Here is a 20,646-nt window from a genome sequence, read left to right as displayed (position 1 = left end):
TAAGGAAACCTAAGAACAGTAAAACTAAGAATAGTATAAAATATTTGCTAAGAAAAAATAAATAAAAATATGATAAAGTATTTGCTAAGAAAATTTTATTAAAAGTAGGTTAACTTTGGGTCCAGCAGGTGATATGGTGGTTAAGACACTAGACTCTCACATGGTCAACCATGAGTCAAGCCCTGGACTCATTGGCTTGAAAAATCACGTCAGGTGTGTGTGCGTGCTTACCCAAAATCCTGAGAGAATGCAGATGCAGCAGGGGCCACTCCCCCTGGGGAGTGATTTCTCACTTTCTGTCTGTGTGTCTCTGGTGAGCGCACAAACCTTATGGCAAAAATCTAAAAACAAGAAAGAAAAATAATGACAAAAAAACGAGGTTAAAGTCTACATGTATTATTTCATTTACTCCTCATACAAACCACGAGGTGCTATTTTTTCCATTTACAAATGAGGAAACTGAGGCACGCAGAGGTTACATAACTGGCCAAGTCACGTAACTAGAATACAGCAGAATCAAATCCCAGTTTGAACTGTGAAAACTGAATGAAGTCCAGGGACCAGCAGTTAGCATAATGGCTATGTCGCTGGGCTCCCATGTAAGTTGACCGCGGTTCGCGTCCCAGACCCGGTGGCTTAAAAGTCATGCTGGGCACATGTGCGTGCGTGCCCAAGATTCCGAGAGGAGAACGGAAGAGAAGGGATTGCAGCATGGCCATCCCCCCAGGGGGGTGATTTCTTGATTTCTGTCTCTCTGTCTCTGTCTGTCTGGCAAACGCATGCGCCCTATAGCAAAAACCTCTCAAAAAAAAAAAAAAAAAAACCTGAATGAAGTCCATCATTTAGTTAATAGCATTTTATCAATGTTAATTGCCTGATTTTGAGGTTAACATTAGGAGAAGCTCAGAAACAGACATAAAGGAACTTCCTATTTTTTGCTACTTTTCTGTATGTCTTAAATTATTTCAAAATAAAAAGCTGACAATTTCTTTTTAAAACCCTAGCCTAATTCACAGCCCAAGGTCACACATCACTGGGAACAGCTGATACAGAATCAATGACTTTTTATTTATTTAATTTATTTATTTATTATTATTTTTCTTTTCATTTGATGAGAGAGGTAAAGTGAGAAAGCAAGCCACCATGTACAGAATCGCAACCATGGTCAGCCATGTGGGAATCCAGCATCTTAACCATCACGCCACCTGCTGGCCCCAAAACGTTGACAATCTTCTTAAAATTTGTAATACAAATTTGACTAATTTATCTTCCTTTCTCTCCTCAAATGGGTAAATTCCCCCATGAATTGACTAGTCACTGGTAGAGGAGCTAAGAATAGTAGTTCAAAGATCAACTCTCTCCTTCATATACTATGTGCTTCTATCTGACATGAGATGACAGCATTACACAATAACCTAGTATTTAAAAGTAGGAAAACCACAGTCTTTCAAAATAAAAAGATTTGCGTACTGACTGACATGCCAGTGGTTAACTTTCTCTCCTCAAATGGGTAAATTCCCCCATGAATTGACTAGTCACTGGTAGAGGAGCTAAGAATAGTAGTTCAAAGATCAACTCTCTCCTTCATATACTATGTGCTTCTATCTGACATGAGATGACAGCATTACACAATAACCTAGTATTTAAAAGTAGGAAAACCACAGTCTTTCAAAATAAAAAGATTTGCAAGCCAGCCTGTGGTGCAGTGGTTAAAGTGGCTGGATCCCACGTGGTCAACTCCATGGTTTGGGTTCTGGACCTAATGGGCTTAGTAAAACATGACTGGCATATATCTGTGCATGCATAAAATCCAAAAAGGAGGGAGATATGGAGAAGGGATGGGGCCTGCCCAGCACCCACAGGGAGATGCTTTATCACTTTTCCTCTCTCTCTTTATCTCCAGCACCCTGGCAAAAAATTAAAAAAGAAAGAATGAAAGGATCTGTTATGATCTGACTGTTCCCCAAAGTTCATGTGTTGGAAACTTAATCCTCAAGGCAGTAGTGTTAGAAGGTAGGGCCTAATGGAGATGTTTAAATCATGAGAGCTCTGCCCCATGCTTGCAGTAATGCTGTGATGGGGTAGGGAGTAGGTTCCATAGGAAAGAATGAGTTGGGTCCCTTTCCTCTCTCACACATGTTGCTCTCTTGGCCTTCAGCCTTCCACCATGGGATGATGCAGCAAGAGGGATCCCAGCAGATGCAGCCTCTCCACCTTGGACTTCCTAACCTCCAGAACTGTAAGAAATAAACTTCTGTTTTTTTGTTTTGTTTTGTTTTTAAAATAATTCCTTTTTTTATTTTTATTTATTCATTCATTTATTTTATTTTTTTTTTAATTTGACCAGAGAGAGACAGAGGTTGAGAGTGAGAGAGAGAGGAAGTGAGAAAGCAAGCCACCAGATTCAGGACTTGAACCCTGGTCGGTCATGTGGGAGTGTCCAGCGCTTCAACCACCATGCCACCTGCTGGTCCCCAAACTTCTGTTTTTAATAAATTGCCCATCAGTGGTATTCTATTATAGTAGCATAAATGGACTAAGAAAGGATTCAAAGTAATTTTTCTCTTAGAAAAGTGTCTATATATCTTTAATCATGAAATAAAATTACTTTTCATGATTACATATTATACAGTGAAACAGTTTTATTAGGATTTCTCCTGGGAAGTACTTTTCATTACCATAATATTTTATACCTAAAGACTCATTAATCTTTTTTTTTTAATTTTTTGGTCATGGGGTGCATATGCTCACTGGAAGCAAACAAAGAGACAGAGAGAGAAGGAAAATGAGAAATCACCCTCCAGAGGGGATGGCCATGCCACAATCCTCTCTCCATTCCCCCCTTGGGATTTTGGGTATGCATGCACATGTGCTCTAACCCACTGGCTTTTAAGGAAATAAACAGCATACATAATATCATATTCATCTCTAAATTGTTGACATTTAAGTAATTCAATATTTCAATACAGTTTCTCAAGCTCATTTTAGAAGAGGAAAATAAAATGAAGTTGATGTTATAAAAGGTACTCTAACAATCTCCACAGTGATATGTTAATAGTAATGACTACTTAGGTAACAAATTATGATAAATTTATTTTATCATTTTCTTATAAAATGTATCAAAGCTAAGGGGTGTGAACTCACTGGAGAAAGAGAATGAGATCACACCTCCCACAGGGGATGGGGTCACCCCACAATCCCTTCTCCTCCATTTCTCCCTTTTTTCAGGATTTTGGGCACGTACACACACAGGTACTAGAAGTGCTTGTGTCTCAAGCCACTGCATCCAGGACTTGAACTGCAGTCAGCTATGGGGATCCAGCCACCTTAACCTCCATACCATGGGCTGGCCCCAAACCACTTTTAAAGTAAATCTAAATTATTTACTAGGCCTTTTTTTTTTTTTTTTAAAGGGCACTGACAAATTAAGGTACTGAATGCAAATAGATACTCACTTCTCATACTCTTTCTTTAATATTCAATCTCAATAGAGAAGATGAACAGTCACTAATAAGGGCATAGAAATGAACATAAAACTTCGAAACAAATGTAAATATAAATTACTCAGCTAAAAGTACAAGGGGTTCAGATCAATACGGACTGTAGGAACCATCTGTGTGCCATTTGAAAACAACAAAAACCGGAAGTCTTTTTTGATTTAGGCTATTTTCATCAATCTCAACCATTTCATAAAATAGAAGATAGCCTAAAGGAAGGGACAAAAATTCAAGGGACAGAAGCAGGATCATACATTCTATTTAAGATTGGAGAATAAAGAGGAAATAGAAGGAATATGAGAGTGACTCAGAGCCTTTCAACGCCTCCTCTCACATATCAGTATGCTGTTAGGTAACACTCATGCCTGAAGAACTCACTCAACAATCAGCGTCCATTACGGATGGACTGTGTCCCCCCACATCCATGTTATCGTCCTAACCTCCATTCCCTAAGAATGTGACTATATCTCAAAATCGATTTTTTTTAAAAGTAATAAATCGGGGGACCAGCGGTTGGTGTGATGGTTACATAGCTGGACTCCTACATAGTTGATCACAGTTTGAGTCCTGGACCTGGAAACTTCAAACTCATCAAACTCATGCTGGGTGCATATGCATGTGTGCCCAAAATCCTGAGAGGAGAATGGAAGAGAAGGGATTGTGGTGTGGTCATCTCCCCTGGGGGGTGAGTTCTTGTTTTCCGTCTCTCTCTCTCTGGTGAGCGCACACAACCTATAACAAAAATCTCTTAAAAAAAAAAAAAAGTAATAAATTGGGCTAACTGTTGTATGGTGGTTAAGATGGCTAGATCCCCATGGCTGACTTCACAGGTCAAGTCATAGAATGGCAGCTTGAAAAACACACTAAGCATGTGTGTGTGTGTGTGTGTGTGTGTGTGTGTGCCCAAAATCCCAAGAGGAGAATGGAAGAGAAGGGATTCCAGGTGGCCATCCCTCAGAGGGGTGATATCTCTATCTCTGTCTCCAGCAAGTGCACACACCCTATAGCAAAATTTTTTTAAAAAGTGATAAATTAAAATTAGGTCATTAGTATGTCTTTATAAAAATCATATGCTTGGGACCAGCAGTTAGCATAATGGCTATATCGCTGGACTCCCATGTAGTCGACCACAGTTCGAGTCCTGGACCCGGTGGCTTAAAACTCATGCCGGGCACATGTGCGTGCGTGCCCAAGATCCCGAGAGGAGAATGGAGGAGAAGGGATTGCGGCGTGGCCACCCCCCCTGGGGGGTGATTTCTCACTTTCTGTCTCTATGTCTCTCTCTGTCTGTCTGGTGAGTGCACACACCCTATAGCGAAAACCTCTCAAAAAAAAAAAATCATATGCTTTACAAATTACAATGCAGCAGGCCAAATCTTCATATTAGTATTTCTATTATTATATATTAATATGAGATAATTTTTTATGGAAATTATATTTGGAAGCTATAGCTTACAAATTCTGAATCAATTCTATTTTTATATTTTCCTATAAACAGAAAATAAATAATGCCATTAGTTAACAATAACCTAAAAAGTATGTCTATCTTTTGACTTCTAATAATTAAAGTTGATATTTACTGAGCATTTACTACGTGCCAGGCACTGTATAAAATACTTGTCTGCACATCATTTAATTCTCCTGATTTCATGAGCTAGATTATCTTACCACCATTTATCAAATGAGAAAACAGTTCGAGAGGTTAAGAACATTGCAAAAAGACTGGTTATCTGACATTAGCAATACAGCCATTCTTCTTCCAAATATTTTTTCATTTTCTATCAAGCAGTTTTTTGTTTGTTAGTTTTAAAAGAGATTTTTGCTATATTGTGTATGCTCTCACGGGAGACACGGAGAGTGAGAAAGTGAGAAATCCCCCCCCCGGGGGGGTGTGATAGCCAGCTGCACTCTCTCACCCTCCATTCTCCTCTTGGGATTTTGGGCATGTACGCACATGTACCCTACATGAGTTTCAAGCCTGTGGGTCCGGGACCTAAACCACATTTAGCCATATGGAAATCCAGCCCCTCAACTACTACACTACCTGCTGGCCCCTCAAGTCAGATTTAATTGACTCAGATTCACTGAATTTCATCATTACTTCCCTCCTACCCAGGGCTTGTAAGAAAAGTGTTAGGGGTACTAGGTGATGGTGTAATGGTTACATTGCTGGACTCCCATGTAGTCGCCCACGGTTCAAGTCCCAGACCCAGTGGCTTAAACTCATGCAGGGCGCATGTGCGTGCGTGCCCAAGATCCCGAGAGGAGAATGGAGAAGGGATTACGACATGGCCATCCCCCCATGGGGTGATTTCTCACTTTCTGTCTCTTTGTCAGTCTCTGTCTGTCTGGCGAGTGCACATCCCCTATAGCAAAAACCTACCCATTAAAAAAAAAAAAAAAGAAAGAAAGAACAGAAAAAGAAAAGTGTTAGGAGGAAGCAACAAAGAGTAAATAGAGAATTAATAATCTAAGAGAACTAGGAGTTGATCATATTATAATTATACTGAAGCTTAATTACATACCTATTGTTTTATATTGAAACCTTGAGTTCCAATGGGGGAAATCACGATTTTGATTAAATATAAAATGGGCACTTAAACCTCTAAACAGCACACACTTTGGAAGAAGCTCAAGTACGTGTAATTATTTGGATAATCATTCCTGATTATTTAACTTACATATATACTTATACGTCTACATAAAATGTACAAAGTAAATACCATTTCTTTATTTCAATTTTTTTTCAAGCATTATCCTATTTAACTTTTATTCATTTAAACTTAACCAGAGAGAGACAGAGTGATAGAGAAAGGGAAAGTGAGAAAGCAAGATACCAGGTCCGGGATTCCAATCACGGTAGGCCATATGGAAGTCCAGCACCCTTCACCACCATGCACCTGCCAGCCCCATCAGCTTTCTACTTTCTGTCCTAAAGCATTGATTTCTTGGACCTAGCAAAAATAAAATTTTCAAGTAACTTCGTAGTTTTTATAATTAGTGTAATCATTCACATTTAGGGTTATGATTTTCAAAATTTAATTTCTATTGTTAAAATATTTCTTGTTATTATAGTTTACTTACAGTCTAAATATAAGATAAGTAAAGCCCTTCACATTGGGGTCTGAATTTGCTGTTTGCTGCCTACGACAAAACTAGTCGCTCCGGGTTTATCCTCGCTGAGTCACCAGTGAGAGCTTGGACTTTATCATTGGTTTCAGTCCTATTTTTAGAGGTATGGGGGTACAAAAGAAGTTCTGAATCTGGAGGCATTTAAAATGGCTTGCGTGGTAGTCTTCAGGAAGGAAGTACATTATTAAACTTCATCACTGCATCCTTTAAATATATAATAATGATTTTGCTTAAAGTATTTATGTTCCAAATCTTATCACGCAATGTACAAAATAACACTGCCCCTGAAAGCAATGGGATTTCATGGGAGATGGAATGACTGAGTAAGCCTTGTCAAAATAGGGCATTTTCCTCCTCCCTCTTTTTTTTTTTTTTTTTTTTGAGGTTTTTTAAATCACGGGCGCGTGCGCTCGCCAGACAGACAGGGACATAGAGACAGAAAGCGAGAAATCACCCCCCAGGGGGGATGGTCACGCCACAATCCCTTCTCCTCCATTCTCCTCTCGGGATCTTGGGCACGCACGCACACGCACCCGGCGTGAGTTTTAAGCCACCGGGTCCGGGACGTGAACCACGGTCTACTACGCGGGAGTTCAGCGACATAGCCACTACGCTAACTGCTGGTTCCCCCTCCTCCCTCTTAAAGTTATAACTACCCAAGGTAAATAACCAAAAGGATGTAGATTCTCTCACCTATTACAAAAATAGCACAGATTTTACCAACATGCCTTTTTTTCCTCCATGTTCTTTCTAAAAAATTCAGAAAATGGAGAAAAGTTAACATATACTACAATGCAGTCCAAATTTAGGTTAGAAAAACCAAAACCAAATGACATGGGAGATTGGAGGTAAATTTTCAAATATCAGTAATTTATAGAATTTGTACATGAATAAATTTATTTTTTATCAGCCTTTATCGGTGTTTTCTTTTTCTTTGGGTTTTTTTTTTTTTTTTTTTTTGGAGAGGTTTTTGGTATAGGGCATGTGCATTCACCAAAACATCAGAGAGAGAGGAAGAGAAATCACCCCCAGGGGGGATGGCCACACCGCAATCCGTTCTCCTCCAGTCTCCTCTCGGGATCTTGAGGACGCATGTACACGCAACCAGGATAAGTTTAAGCCACCAGGTCCAGGACTAGAACTGCGGTCGGCTACATGGGAGTCCAGCGACATAGCCATTACGCCAACTGCTGGTCCTGATGTTTTCAACAATATATGAATATTTTAAATTTATAATACAATTATCACATTAGATTTTTACTATCTATATACATTTAAAGATTCACATTTCACTTTAATACACGACTTAAGACTTTTCTTTCAAATATATCTCAAAAATAGTAAAATGCCAATGTCTTATTTATTTGATAGGAAAATTTAAAAGGAGAAAAAAATAAACACATTCTTTACAGTGGCTTCTGATCTCCCTTAAAGGATCTGAACATTGTATATAATGTTTCATGATCTTAGTCCAGTGTTTTAAGTGTTACTGGTCTATTTTAACTGTGTGCTTCTTACAATGTAATGAAAGAATGTACATGGGAATGTTCAGTCTGTTAATTAAACTGACTCCCCACACTTGGACCATTCTTTTGGTGGAAATATTTATAAGCATTTAGACTCACTACTTTCTTTCAGTTGTTTCATCTTCCTAATTTTACAATTCCCCAAAGTAAAAGTCCATGGCGTCTGCAGGTGGCATTGTATTTAAGGCACTGGACTGTCACATGGGGGACTGTGGTTCAAGTCCCGGACCTGGAGGCTTGAAAATCACTAGGCACATAAGCAAGCGTGTCCCAAATCCCAGGAGAATGGAGAAGGGACTGGCCATCCCCCGCTGGGATTTCTCACTTTCCCTGTCTCTCTCTGGTCAGGGCACCGCCCTAGGTAAAAACCTTAAAAAAAAAGAAGAAAGGAAGGAAGGAAGGAAGGAAGGAAGGAAGGAAGGAAGGAAGGAAGGAAGGGAGGAAGGAAGGAAGGAAGGGAGGAAAGAAGATGGGGAAAACAAGCAGCTACCCTCCTTTTCGAGAAATAACATGATGGAGAGGAGACCCGTTGCAGTGTAAACACAAATGCAACCTTCGGCAGTTGACTAAGGTTAATTTTGTTGCTAAATATCTGCTGCTTTTTTAAATAAAAAATGATTAGTTTCCCTTTTTAAATCTCCGCTCTGGTTTGCTTCAACCCCACCGGACACATCCCCCCTACCCCTTTCGGGCTCTGTAAACCTAGCGACCCCCAGAGCCAGCCAAGTGCAATTGCCCAGAGCTCGGACGAGGGGTGGGGCGGCACCAGCGGTTCCCGCCGGCAGCACTCCCCGGAGGCTGACCCCAGCTCCGGGCCCACCCGGTGAATCTGAAGCGTTCCCAAACATCCCTAAGAGGCGTTCCCTTTGTGCATTTGTGCTCAACAAGTATCTGTTCAGTTTCAGATGCTCCTTTGTCTTAGGAAAACCAGTTCGGGCCTCACTTCGCACATCGACACCAGGACAAAGTCCCCGCCTTGTTAAAGACCCGGTGGGGCCGGGGGGAAGGCCAGTTTCGGCCCCTGCTGAGCAAATACCGCTTGTGATTTACCAAATGCCGTCTCCCCGAGTCTCGAGGGAACAGGAGCATTAATGCCACCTCCCTTCCCTCCATCCTTCACTGACACCCAAGACGGAGTTGATGGTAAATCGTGACCGTGGCCACTCTCTGTCGCTCTTGCTCCTGATCCAGCCTTCATTCTTTATCCTCCGAGGCGCCACCTCTCACCGAACCAGCAACAGGGGCTTCAGGCAGTAGCCCGGCATCCAGGACCGAAGGCCGGAAAGGGGGTGAGAATCCTGTCTCAAACACCTCCCGGTGGAAGGTGGATCTAGAATCGGGTGGTTCAGGGCGTCTCGCACGGCTTTGCACCCTCGGGGAGCCCGGGGCCGGATCCTACGGCGGAACTACAACTCCCAGCATCCCGGCTGCCCCGGCGCCCGGAAGCCGGAGTCCAGCCGGGAGGAAGCAGCTGAGACCCTGCCAACAGGCCGGGGGTTAATTTAGCAAGAAAAAGACGCTAGGGCACCTGTCAGTTCGCCACCATGAACGTGGTTTTTGCAGTGAAACAGTATATTTCCAAAATGATAGAGGACAGCGGGCCCGGCATGAAAGTACTGCTCATGGATAAAGAGACGGTGAGTTCGCTTTGCTCAGCGTTTGTTTGTGAAGGAACCCTCCCTTCCTTACAATAGCCGGTCCCATTCCACTGTGGGGTTTAGCATTTAGTAAAAGATTTTTAAATGAGGGTCAGTTCTGTGTGGAACTGAAAAGTTGCATAGAACTTGTTCAGTGGGTTTTTAGTCTTGAAGGACTTTAACCACTGTCCAGAGATTCCTTGTACCTGGAACAGTTTATTGGAATGAAGAATCCTTTTCTACATGCTTCTGCTAAGGGAGCATTAATACGTGAGACACAGGAATTGGAAGAGAATGGAATGCTCCTATTATTTCCACTCTACGTTGTGTTTTTATATTTTATTTATTATTTTATTTTGAGAGATTTTTCCTATAGGGCACGTGTGCTCGCCAGAGATGCAGAGAGAGATAGAGAGACAGAAAGGGAGAAATCACCTGGGGAAGGGGGGTGGCCACTCCCAATCCCATCTCCTCCATTCTCCTCTTAGGATCTTGGCGTGCACGCACACCCGTCTGGTGTGAGTTTTAAGTCCCTGAGTCCGGGACTCGAACTGGGTTGGACTAGGAGTCCAGCAACTTATAACCATTACACCACCTGCTGTTCCCCATGTTGTGTTTTTAAAGTAAAGCTGTTAGGGCCTTACTCAAGTTGACAGGTTGTTTGTTGGTCACTAACTTAAATTATTGAAGGTGATTGAAATTTTATTTTTTGAAATTGATGGATTCTTCATGTTCAGAAAAAAAAAACATTTAAAAAATTCTGGTTACATTATCTATTTGTTTTGGATAGTGTGTTATTCCATATGTGAATATTTAAGTTATCCAGCTAAGTATTAATGCGGGGAGGAGGCTTAGATATTACTGCTTCTTTTGTTACTATTCTGGACTAGCATAATCTTAGTTCATTCTTTTTCTTTACAGACTGGAATAGTGAGTATGGTATACACGCAGTCAGAGATTCTTCAGAAGGAAGTGTACCTTTTTGAACGCATTGATTCTCAAAATCGAGAGATCATGAAACACCTGAAGGCAATTTGTTTTCTTCGACCTACGAAGGTACTACATAAACCCAGCTGCCAGCCTCACAGGCAAATGCAGAACACTTCGATATGAAAGAAGGCAAAATAAAAGTGTATTATCATCATTTGTGGCATCATAATTATCATGGTTTGTCAGAGGTATAACCTTCATTCTCCTTTCCATAACTCAGTTGTCTCTCACAGCCAGCTCTTCCTGCAATTCCAGCTATTCCCAAAGCCACTAACTACTCTAACAGAGACCGTGTCCCTCTGTTCCTGGATTACCCTCCACAACTATCATGCCGAACCCCACGATCACTGAATGTTATATAGCTATCAGCATCTTGAATCTTTACCATTTTGTTCACATTTATGCTCAGAAACCTATAATGGCTCAATTTTACTTTCATAATTAAATCTGTATTTAGTAGCCCAGCAGGTGAAGCCCTTTTCTAGCCCTTTTAGTTTGCCTTTGTATATCCAATCTTATTATATCCCAACGCTATTGCTCTTCTATAGCCAAATAGGCCTTTTTGTCATCCCTCTACATGCTCATTCATGTCCCCTATTTTCTACTCACTTCCCCTAATTAAAGGTTCTTTAGCCATTTGTCTGCTTTTATCCATCACTTTCTAAATCTAGCCTGAATCTCTCCTTTAAAAATCCTTTCCTCTATCAGTCCTATTCTGTATACTCTTGCTTCACATTCTTGTTCTTTAACTGCAATGTATCGTTACCATGCTTTTATGCTATGTATTTTCCAAAACGCAAATCTGATCATCTGACCTGTATGAAATCTTGAATGACTTCTCATTGCTTTTATGATAAAGACCAAACTCCTTAATTGTGGCCTAGTTCTCGCCATTTCTCTAGCCTCCTTTCAAACTATTTCTCTTTGAGCACTCTTGCACCTTTGCCACACTAATCTTTTAGTCCACTATGAGGGGACTTAAAAAAAGGTTCATGAGGGGCCGGCAAGTGGCATGGCAGTTGAAGGCGCTGGACTCCCACATGGCCGACCACGGTTCAAGTCTCAGACCTGGTGGCTTGCTTTCTCACTTTCTCTCTGTCTCTCTCTGATCAAACTGGAAAATAATAATGATAATAATAATAAATAAAGTTAAAATAAAATAAGTCTTAAAAAAAGGTTCATGAAAATGGAATTAAAGTACAACTTTATTTTGGTGCAAAAACATTTGAAATCTATGCATAGTTTTTTCATAATATATATCTCTCATGGCTATATTTTAAAAGAATTATTTAATTTTATTTATTATTATTATTATCTTTATTTGATTAGAGAGAGAAAGTGAGAAAGTAAGCCATCAGGTCCAAGATTCAAAACACAGTTGGCCATGGGGAGGAATTTGAACCTGTGGTTGGCCATGTGGGAGTTCAGAGCCTTCACCACACCACCTGCTGGCCCCTCCTATAACTTTTTAAAAGATCCCTTATCTTTTAAAGGCCACAGGACTTTTGCACAAGCTCCTCCCTCTGCCTAAAACTTCACTTCCTCAAGCAGACCTTCCCTGACCAGATCAAACTGGCCCCTCTTATTAAGCATTTACAATACCATCGTTCTCCCCCTGTGCCTAGTCATGGTTGAAATTTTCTATAGTTTGTGTAATTAATCTGTCTTACCTATCAGCAGTAAGCTTTGTGAGATCGGAGATGTCACTTTTTTTTCTCACTTTTATGTCCCCAATGCCTACTGCACAGTGGACATTCAGTTCATAGTTGCTGAGTTAGTGAATCCATGGTGTATTATAGCAATCTCCAATTTGTAGCTCTTAGTCATGAAATTTTGGTTCAAGAGAGATCTTAGAGATTGTTTAGTTCATTATTTTTTAACCTTTTAATTAGAAAACTTCTTTCCTGGGACCAGCAGTTGGCATAGTGGCTATGTCGCTGGACTCCCAGGTAGTTAACTGCGGTTCGAGTCCTGGACCTGTTGGCTTAAACTCACACCAGGCATGTGTGCGTGCATGCCCAAGATCCCGAGAGGAGAATGGAGGAAAAGGGATTGTGGCATGGCCATCTCTCCTCGGGGGTGATTTCTTGCTTTCTGTCTCTCTGTCTCTCTCTGTCTTTCTGGTGAGCGCACACGCCCTATAGCAAAAACCTCTCAAAAAAAAAAAAAAAAGAATTTGAAAGAAAACCTCTTTCCTAACTATATATAATCTCAGGAAAATCTTTTATTTCACTTTGCCATTTTCTTTTTTCTTGCTTAGCATATTATGAGGAAGTAATTATAGATTTAAAATATTTGTTATTAAAACAATTTTTCCTAAAACTATATTTTAAAGTTCATTTTAATGCATTTTTAACCTAAGCAACAATTAAAAAAAAACTTTTTCCCATTTAACAAGCTACATACATTGCTTATTTTTAATTCTGTTAAAAAATGTGTTTTAAACTCACGCTGGGCGCGTGTGCGTGCGTGCCCAAGATCCCAAGAGGAGAATGGAGGAGAAGGGATTGCGGCGTGACCATCCCCCCTGGGGGGTGATTTCTCGCTTTCTGTCTCTCTGTCTCTCTCTGTCTGTCTGGCGAGCGCACGCGCCCTACAGTGAAAATCTCTCAAAAAAAAAAAATGTGTTTTAACAACTTCAAAAATTATATATCATGTTTAGTATGGGGACCCAGTTCATACTGAAATTTAACCATGTGTTATAGTATCAAAAACATAAAACCTTGTTCTGTTTTATATCATCGAAATCCTTATGATTTGACCCTATAAAAATAAATTTTTTTTAGTTTCTAACTTTTGTATTTTATTTTTAAATCATGTAATTATAGAAAAGGTTTTACCCTGCTATTTATAAATACTTCACAAACATTGCGGTCTTGCAGAGTCCCCATAAAGTTAAAAGGCAAAGTGAATGTAATCAACTATATAATTAACTATATATTTTTTTTATTTCTTTTCTTTTTAGTTTTTGCTAAAGGCGCATGTCCTCTCCAGAGAGAGACAGAAAGAGAGAGAGAGAAAAACAAAGTGAGAAGTCACCCTCCTGGGAGATGGCCGCACTGTAATCCCTTCTCTTCCACTTTCCTCTCGGGATTCTAGGCATGCATGCACGCAGGCCTGGAGTGATTCTCAAGCTGCCTGTCGGACTGAAACCACAAAGCTGGCCATGTGGGATCTAGCACCTTAAACTCTGTACCACCTGCTGTCCCAATTAACTAAATCTTCTATTGAATGTTGAATTTTGAAGGCCTAGACACATTTTGCTCTTCTGTATAAGAATTTGAACAGATAAATACAATTAATAGATGAGCTGCTTGAAACAAATTCGCAGAATTCTTTTCAATTTTATGGTGTCTTTCATCATCTGTATCATTTATATTTTTTGTATTAATTTGGCCAAGATAATGCAGCTAGTTAATATTTAATGTAACTCTCCCCCTCCTGTTTTTTTTTTTTGTTTTTTTTTTTTTTAGAGATTTTTGACTTAGGGCATTTGCACTCACCAGAGTGAGAGAGAGAGAGTGACAGAGACAGTGAGAGGGAAAGTGAGAAATCACCCTCCCGGGGGGGATAACCACACCACAATCCGTTCTCCTCTGCAATCCCTCCTGGGATCTTGGGCATGCACCCACGGGTACCCAGTGTGATTTTCAAGTCACCGGGTCTGGGACTTGAACCACAGTCAGCCATGCTGAATCCAGCGATGTAACCACTATGCCATTTGCTGGCCCCCGACACTTATTACTTTTTCATTTATGCAACTCTCCTCATATTTTGTTTGTTTTTCGTTCTCTATTTTCTAGGAGAATGTGGATTATCTGATTCAGGAACTCCGAAGACCCAAATACAGTATATATTTTATTTGTAAGTATGTTAGTTTACTTCATCAGTAATGTAGCTATATCTCAGCTAGTACATCTCATTGAGCACTTAGTAACATCAGTAGGTTCATTTACTTTATCACTGTAAAAGTTTATTTAATTTCCTTTCAAAGTAGTAAAAAGACTTGTGGCCAACATTATATACCAATGATTGAACTATTTTTAACTTTTAACTCTGTCTTTCAAGATGCTTTATCAGTCAAAAGTTGTATAAATAGCCAAATTTCATATCTCACCTTTGCCAATAAAACAAAATGTATACTTAATTCCCTTTTTTTTTTTTTTTTTGAGAGATTTTCACTGTAGGGCGCGTGCGCTCGCCAGACAGACACAGAGAGACATAGAGACAGAAAGCGAGAAATCACCCCCCAGGGGGGATGGTCACGCTGCAATCCCTTCTCCTCCATTCTCCTCTCGGGATCTTGGGCACGCACGCACACTCGCCCGGCGTGAGTTTTAAGCCACCGGGTCCGGGACACGAACCGCGGTAGACTACGTGGGAGTCCAGCGACATAGCCATTACGCTAACTGCTGGTTCCCCTTAATTCCTATTTTTTACTTAAAAATTGAGGTACAGGGGCCAGCAGGTTAAAGCGGATAAAGCACTGGACACTCCCACGTGGTCAACCATGGTTCAAGTCCCAGACCTGATAGCTTGCTTTTTCACTTTACTTCTCTCTGTCTGTCTCTCTCTGATCAAATTAGAATAAATGAGTGAATAAATAAAATTAAATAAGTAATTTTTTAAAAAGGGTATGGAAGCTGATTTCTTTATTTGGAGGTATGGTATACCTGAGTTGGTTGGAAAGCAGAGATTTACTTTACATATCAGATGAAAGCTCTCCACTTCTCTTTGCTACTTTATGTGGTGTTTAAAAATACAAATCATGGGACCAGCAGTTAGCATAATGGCTATGTTGCTGGACTCCCATGTAGTCGACAGCAGTTCGAGTCCCAGACCCGGTGGCTTAAACTCATGCCAGGCACATGTGCGTGCGTGCCCAAGATCCTGAGAGGAGAATGAAGGAGAAGGGATTGTGGCGAGGAGAAGGGAGGAGAAGGGATTGTGGCGTGGCCATCCCCCCTGGGGGGTGATTTCTCGCTTTCTGTCTCTCTGTCTCTCTGTCTGTCTGACGAGCGCATGCGCCCTATAGCAAAAACCTCTCCAAAAAAGAAAAAAAAAATCATCAGGGACCAGCAGATGGCGTGGTAGTTAAGGCAGCTGGACTCCCACGTGGCAGACCACAGTTCAAGTGCTGAACCTGGCAGCTTGCTTTCTCACTTTCCTTCTCTCTGTCTTTGTCTCTCTCTGGTCAACTTAAAAAATAATAATAATAAAATAATGACAATGAATAAAAATTTTAAAATATATAAAGAATAAAAATCATCAGGTAAGTATCTCTTACTTTTACAATTTTTAGGGGGCTAGGGGCGGTTTAGAAGTGAAATAGGTTTGTGATACTGGACCATTTGTATGACCTTTTCTATCCAATACATTCTGCTGTGGAACTTACATCTGTTCTCCTCTAGATGTCATTATTGATCCTTGTAGGATTAGGGTAGTCTATTTGCTAATGTTTCCAAACCAAGGTCAGTAAATAAGGCATGTGAGAACCTGTAAATCTTAAAAGCTTTGGAATTTTAGGGTTTATAGAATAATTTAAAACATACAAACTTTCTTCAGCATATACTACTACTATTTAATAGTGATGCCAAAAATTAACTTTTACAATATGACTTTATATTATATAAAGAGCTCACTCATATTTTATTTTGTTTAGCCTGTATAATACCCCAAGAGGTAAAAATAGGGAATTTATTAGTTTCTATCATCATAATTTTTTTAAAGAATTATTTATTTATTTCATTTCATTTGCTATTATTTTTTATTTGACCAGACAGAGACAGAGAGAGAAAGAAAGAGAAAGCAAGAAAACAAGCCACAAGTCCAAGACTCAAACCACGGTCAGACATGTAGGTCTCTAGTGCACGTAATCACTACGCCACCTGCCAGCCCTGTTTGTTTTTTATTTGTTGGTTTCTGGCTAATAGTTGCAGGTTTTCTTTTTAGTTAAACTTTTAATTTTGAAATAATTGTAGATTTACATGCAGTTGTAAAAAAAATATATAGAGATCCCATATATTCTTTTTTTTTTTAAGAATTATTTTATTTAACTTTATTTATCCATTTATTTATTTCAGTTTGACCAGAGGTGGACAGAGAGAGAGAGAGAGAGAGAGGAAATGAGAGAAAGCAAGCTGCCCAGTTCAGGACCTGAACCGTGATCAGCCATGTGGGAGTCCAGTGCCCTTAACTACCATGCCACCTGCCAGCCCCAAGATCCCATATATTCTTTATTCAGCTTTCCACAAGGTAACATTTTATACAATGAGCATACACTATCATAACCAGGACGTTAACGCTGATACAGTCAGGACAGAACATTTCCATCTTCACAAGGATCCCTTAGTAATGTTCCATAAATAGAATTATACAGTAAGTAACCTTCAGATATTAGCTTTTTTTGCACAGTATAATTCTCTGGAGATTCATCCTGGCCACTGCATGTATTACGAGTCCATTCCTTTTTATTGCTGAGTACTGTTCCACTGTATGGATGTACTACAGTTAGTTTAACGGTTTGCCATTGAAGGATGTCTGAATTGTTTCCCTTTTAATTATTAGGTCATCGGGGAAGTCATTGACCTATTTTTCTATGCAAAAAGGCATCATGACTTTCCTGATGACCCAATACAACAAATAAAGCCATTATAAGCGTCTGCATACAGGTTTTTGTGTGAACATAAATAATACCCAACAGCAATTGCTGGAGTTGTCTCACTACACGTTTAGTGTTTTAAGAAACTGCCAAATGCTTGGCACAATGTTTATTCCATATTACATTCCCTTAGCGACGAAAGGATGATCCAGTTTCTTTGTATCTTCGCAAGCATTTAGTGTCTCTGTTTTTTATTTTAGCTATTCTAATAGATACGTAGTCATGCCAGTGTTTTTCAGTCTTATCACTAGATCCTCAAGAAAGAGTAAACACTTTTGTATTTTTGTACTCAGATTATACATACTTTTATACATGTGATATATATAATATAGCCAACTTTAAGTAGACATATATTAGAATCAGTCTTTTGCTGAGTTTCCTGGTGAAAAATAGAATGGGCTATGAATTAAAAGACTTCTCTGTCTTCTTTTTCTTTTTTAAAAATTATTTTACTTAACTTTATTTATTTTTTTCATTTATTTATTTCAATTTGACCAGAGAGGGACAGAGAGAGAGAGAGAAAGCAAGCCGCAAAGTCCAGGACTCAAATTGTGGTTGGCTATGTGGGAGTTCAGCGCCCTTAACCACCACACCACCTGCTGGCCCCCTCCCCTGTCTTCTAAAGAGAGTTCTTTCACGTAGCAGTTGGGATTAGTAAATGATAATAAATATAGAATTTACTCTTCTGGTTGTAAATTTTGCTTGATTTGGGCTGTAAACCTATGAAGCAGAAAAAAATTACTTTAAAGTAGTGCTAAAACCTATGAAAAATAGACTTTTGAAAACTCAGGAGTAGAACAGTTTCAAAATTTTCTTGAACTAAGCTTAAATGAATTTAGATCATTTTATTCACTATACACTGTTAGCACAATTTATATTAGCACTAAACTGGCCTTTTGTTAATCTCATTTTTTTTAATTTACTAATTTTTTTATATACATTCAATCACATTGTTTAGCTTACAATGTGAGGTAATCTCATTTTTTGATAATTTTTAGGTCTACTAAATCCCTTGTCTAACAAGCTCCTCCCTTTATTAAAAACATTTTACTGGGCCCAGCAGGTGCTATGGTGGTTAAGAGTGCTGGACTCCCAAATGACTGACCATAGTTCAAGTCTCAGACCTGCAGCTTGCTTTCTCACTTTCTCTCTCTCTCTTTCTCTCTCTCTCTCTCTCTCTCTGTCCCTCTCTGGCCAAATTAAAGTAAATAAACTTAAATAAAATAATTCTTTAAAAAAACATTTTATTTATATTTTCAAATACCTAAGTAGAGTAGTATAATAATGCATACTCTTCTACTTGTGTATGAATGTTTTCTTCACCCAGTTTTGTTTGAGCTATACTGCCACCTACTCTCTCACCAATATGTTTTTGAATGAGCCACATGTTGGTACAGTGGTAATACAACTGCACCACATGGGAAAGGTCGTCGGCTCACACCCTGTGACCTCCCGAGGATGCTGGGCATACATGTGCTCATGGTTTGGACCAGCTGTTGACGGTGCCTGTCTCTCTGTTTCTGTCTCTATCTCAGGGAAGAATCAAATAGACTGAAAAAATAATTATTTGGGGGCTGACCCTGTAGCACAATGGTTAAGGACTGTGCATTGGGAACTGGACCCATATGGCTAACTGGTTTGAAGTCAGGATTCAGTTTGAAAACACACCAGACGTGTGTGTGTGTGTGTGTGTGTGTGTGTGTGTGAATGCCCAGAATCCTGATGGGAAGGAGAAATAGAAGAAAGGGATTATGGTGTGACCATCCCACTGGGGGGAGGGTGGGTCTCTCACTCTCTCTCTCTCTTTGTCTCTCTCTCTCTCTCTTTAACAAGCACTACATATCCTCTGGCGATTAAAAAATATTTTGAAGCAAATCTAAGGCATTATAAAATTTCTTTTTAAATATTTAGGTGTGCATCTCTGAAATATAAGAACTAAAAAAAAAACCATAATGTCAAAATATATCCAAATAAAAATAAAAAATAATTCCTCACTACTTTCAAATATTCATTCAGTGTTCAAATTTTAAATTCCCTCATGTCTTCTTCCTTCCTTCCTTCCTTTCTTTTATTTAGTTAGTTTGTCAGGATCAAAGTCAGGATAACACATTGCCCACCTCTCCCACCCCCACCCCCTTTTTTGCCTATGCAATTTATTTATTGAAGAAGCTATTGTTTTCCAGATCCTGAATTTTGCTGATTGCATCCCCATAAGGTAGTTTAAAATGTTCCTTACAGTTTAAAATGTTTCTCTACCCTCTAGTTCCTGTAAATTCATGGTTGGAGCCTCAATTAGATTAAGATTCAATTTCTTTTTGGCACAAATATTTTGTAGATGGTGGTGTGTGCTGTCACTGGTTGTCTCTTTGTGATATTAGTAACTACTGATGCTTCATGGCTAGGTCCCTTCATTCATTCATTAGGGGTTAGAAATATGATGATATTCTTTTTTTTTTTTTTTTAGTTTTTTTTTTTTTTTTTGCTATAGGGCACGTGCGCTTGCCAGACAGAGAGAGACAGAGAGACAGAAAGCGAGAAATCAGCCCCCGGGGGGATGGCCATGCCACAATCCCTTCTCCTCCGTTCTCCTCTCGGGATCTTGGGCACGCACACACATGCGCCCGGCATGAGTTTTAAGCCACTGAGTCCGGGACGCAAACCACGGTCGACTACGTGGGAGTCTAGCGACATAGCCATTATGCTAACTGCTGGTTCCCAGAAATATGATGATATTCTGATTCTAACTTTAATATTCCTTATTTATTTTTTAGCTGGGAGGTTTCTTTCTTCTTTTTCATTTTGAGAGAGATTTTTGCTATAGGGCATGTGCACTGGCTGGAGAGACAGAGACAGAGATAGAGACAGACAGTGAGAAATCACCCCCTAGGGGGAAGGCCATAGCACAGTCCCTTCTCTATTCCCTTCTTGGGATTTTTGGCATGCACATACATGCACCCCGTGTGAGTTTTAACTTGCTGGGTCTGAGACTCGAACCACAATAGATCACGTGGGAGTCCAGTGCCATAACCATCACATCACCTGCTGGCCTTACTGGGATATTTCTAAAAAAGAAGCATTTCCCAAAAAAAAAAAAGCATTTCCCTTCATATACCACCTGGTTGACTGGTGGTACAGTTTATATATAAAGTACAGGATAAAAACTTTCTTTGCTGGGCCCAGCAGTTAGCGTAATGTCTATGGTG

General features: G+C 39.7%; 1 protein-coding gene across 1 annotated transcript in view; it reads left to right on the top strand.

Annotated features, from left to right (window-relative positions):
• Nucleotides 1-8,888: 8,888 nt before the first annotated feature.
• The window catches only part of VPS45 (vacuolar protein sorting 45 homolog), an 86,603-nt gene continuing 74,845 nt past the window's right edge, over nucleotides 8,889-20,646 (top strand). Inside the window, exons 1-3 of the mRNA XM_006168488.3 lie at nucleotides 8,889-9,792; nucleotides 10,714-10,848; nucleotides 14,586-14,646. Of these exons, the coding sequence (XP_006168550.1) occupies nucleotides 9,700-9,792; nucleotides 10,714-10,848; nucleotides 14,586-14,646 (289 nt within the window). The 5' untranslated portion in view covers nucleotides 8,889-9,699. The remainder of the gene's footprint in view (nucleotides 9,793-10,713; nucleotides 10,849-14,585; nucleotides 14,647-20,646) is intronic.

This window comes from Tupaia chinensis, unplaced genomic scaffold, assembly GCF_000334495.1.
Source record: "Tupaia chinensis unplaced genomic scaffold, TupChi_1.0 Scaffold145814_1, whole genome shotgun sequence".
NCBI lineage: Eukaryota > Metazoa > Chordata > Mammalia > Scandentia > Tupaiidae > Tupaia > Tupaia belangeri.
Note: the sequence above shows the minus strand (reverse complement) of the source record. Positions and strands in the feature narration are given on the sequence as shown.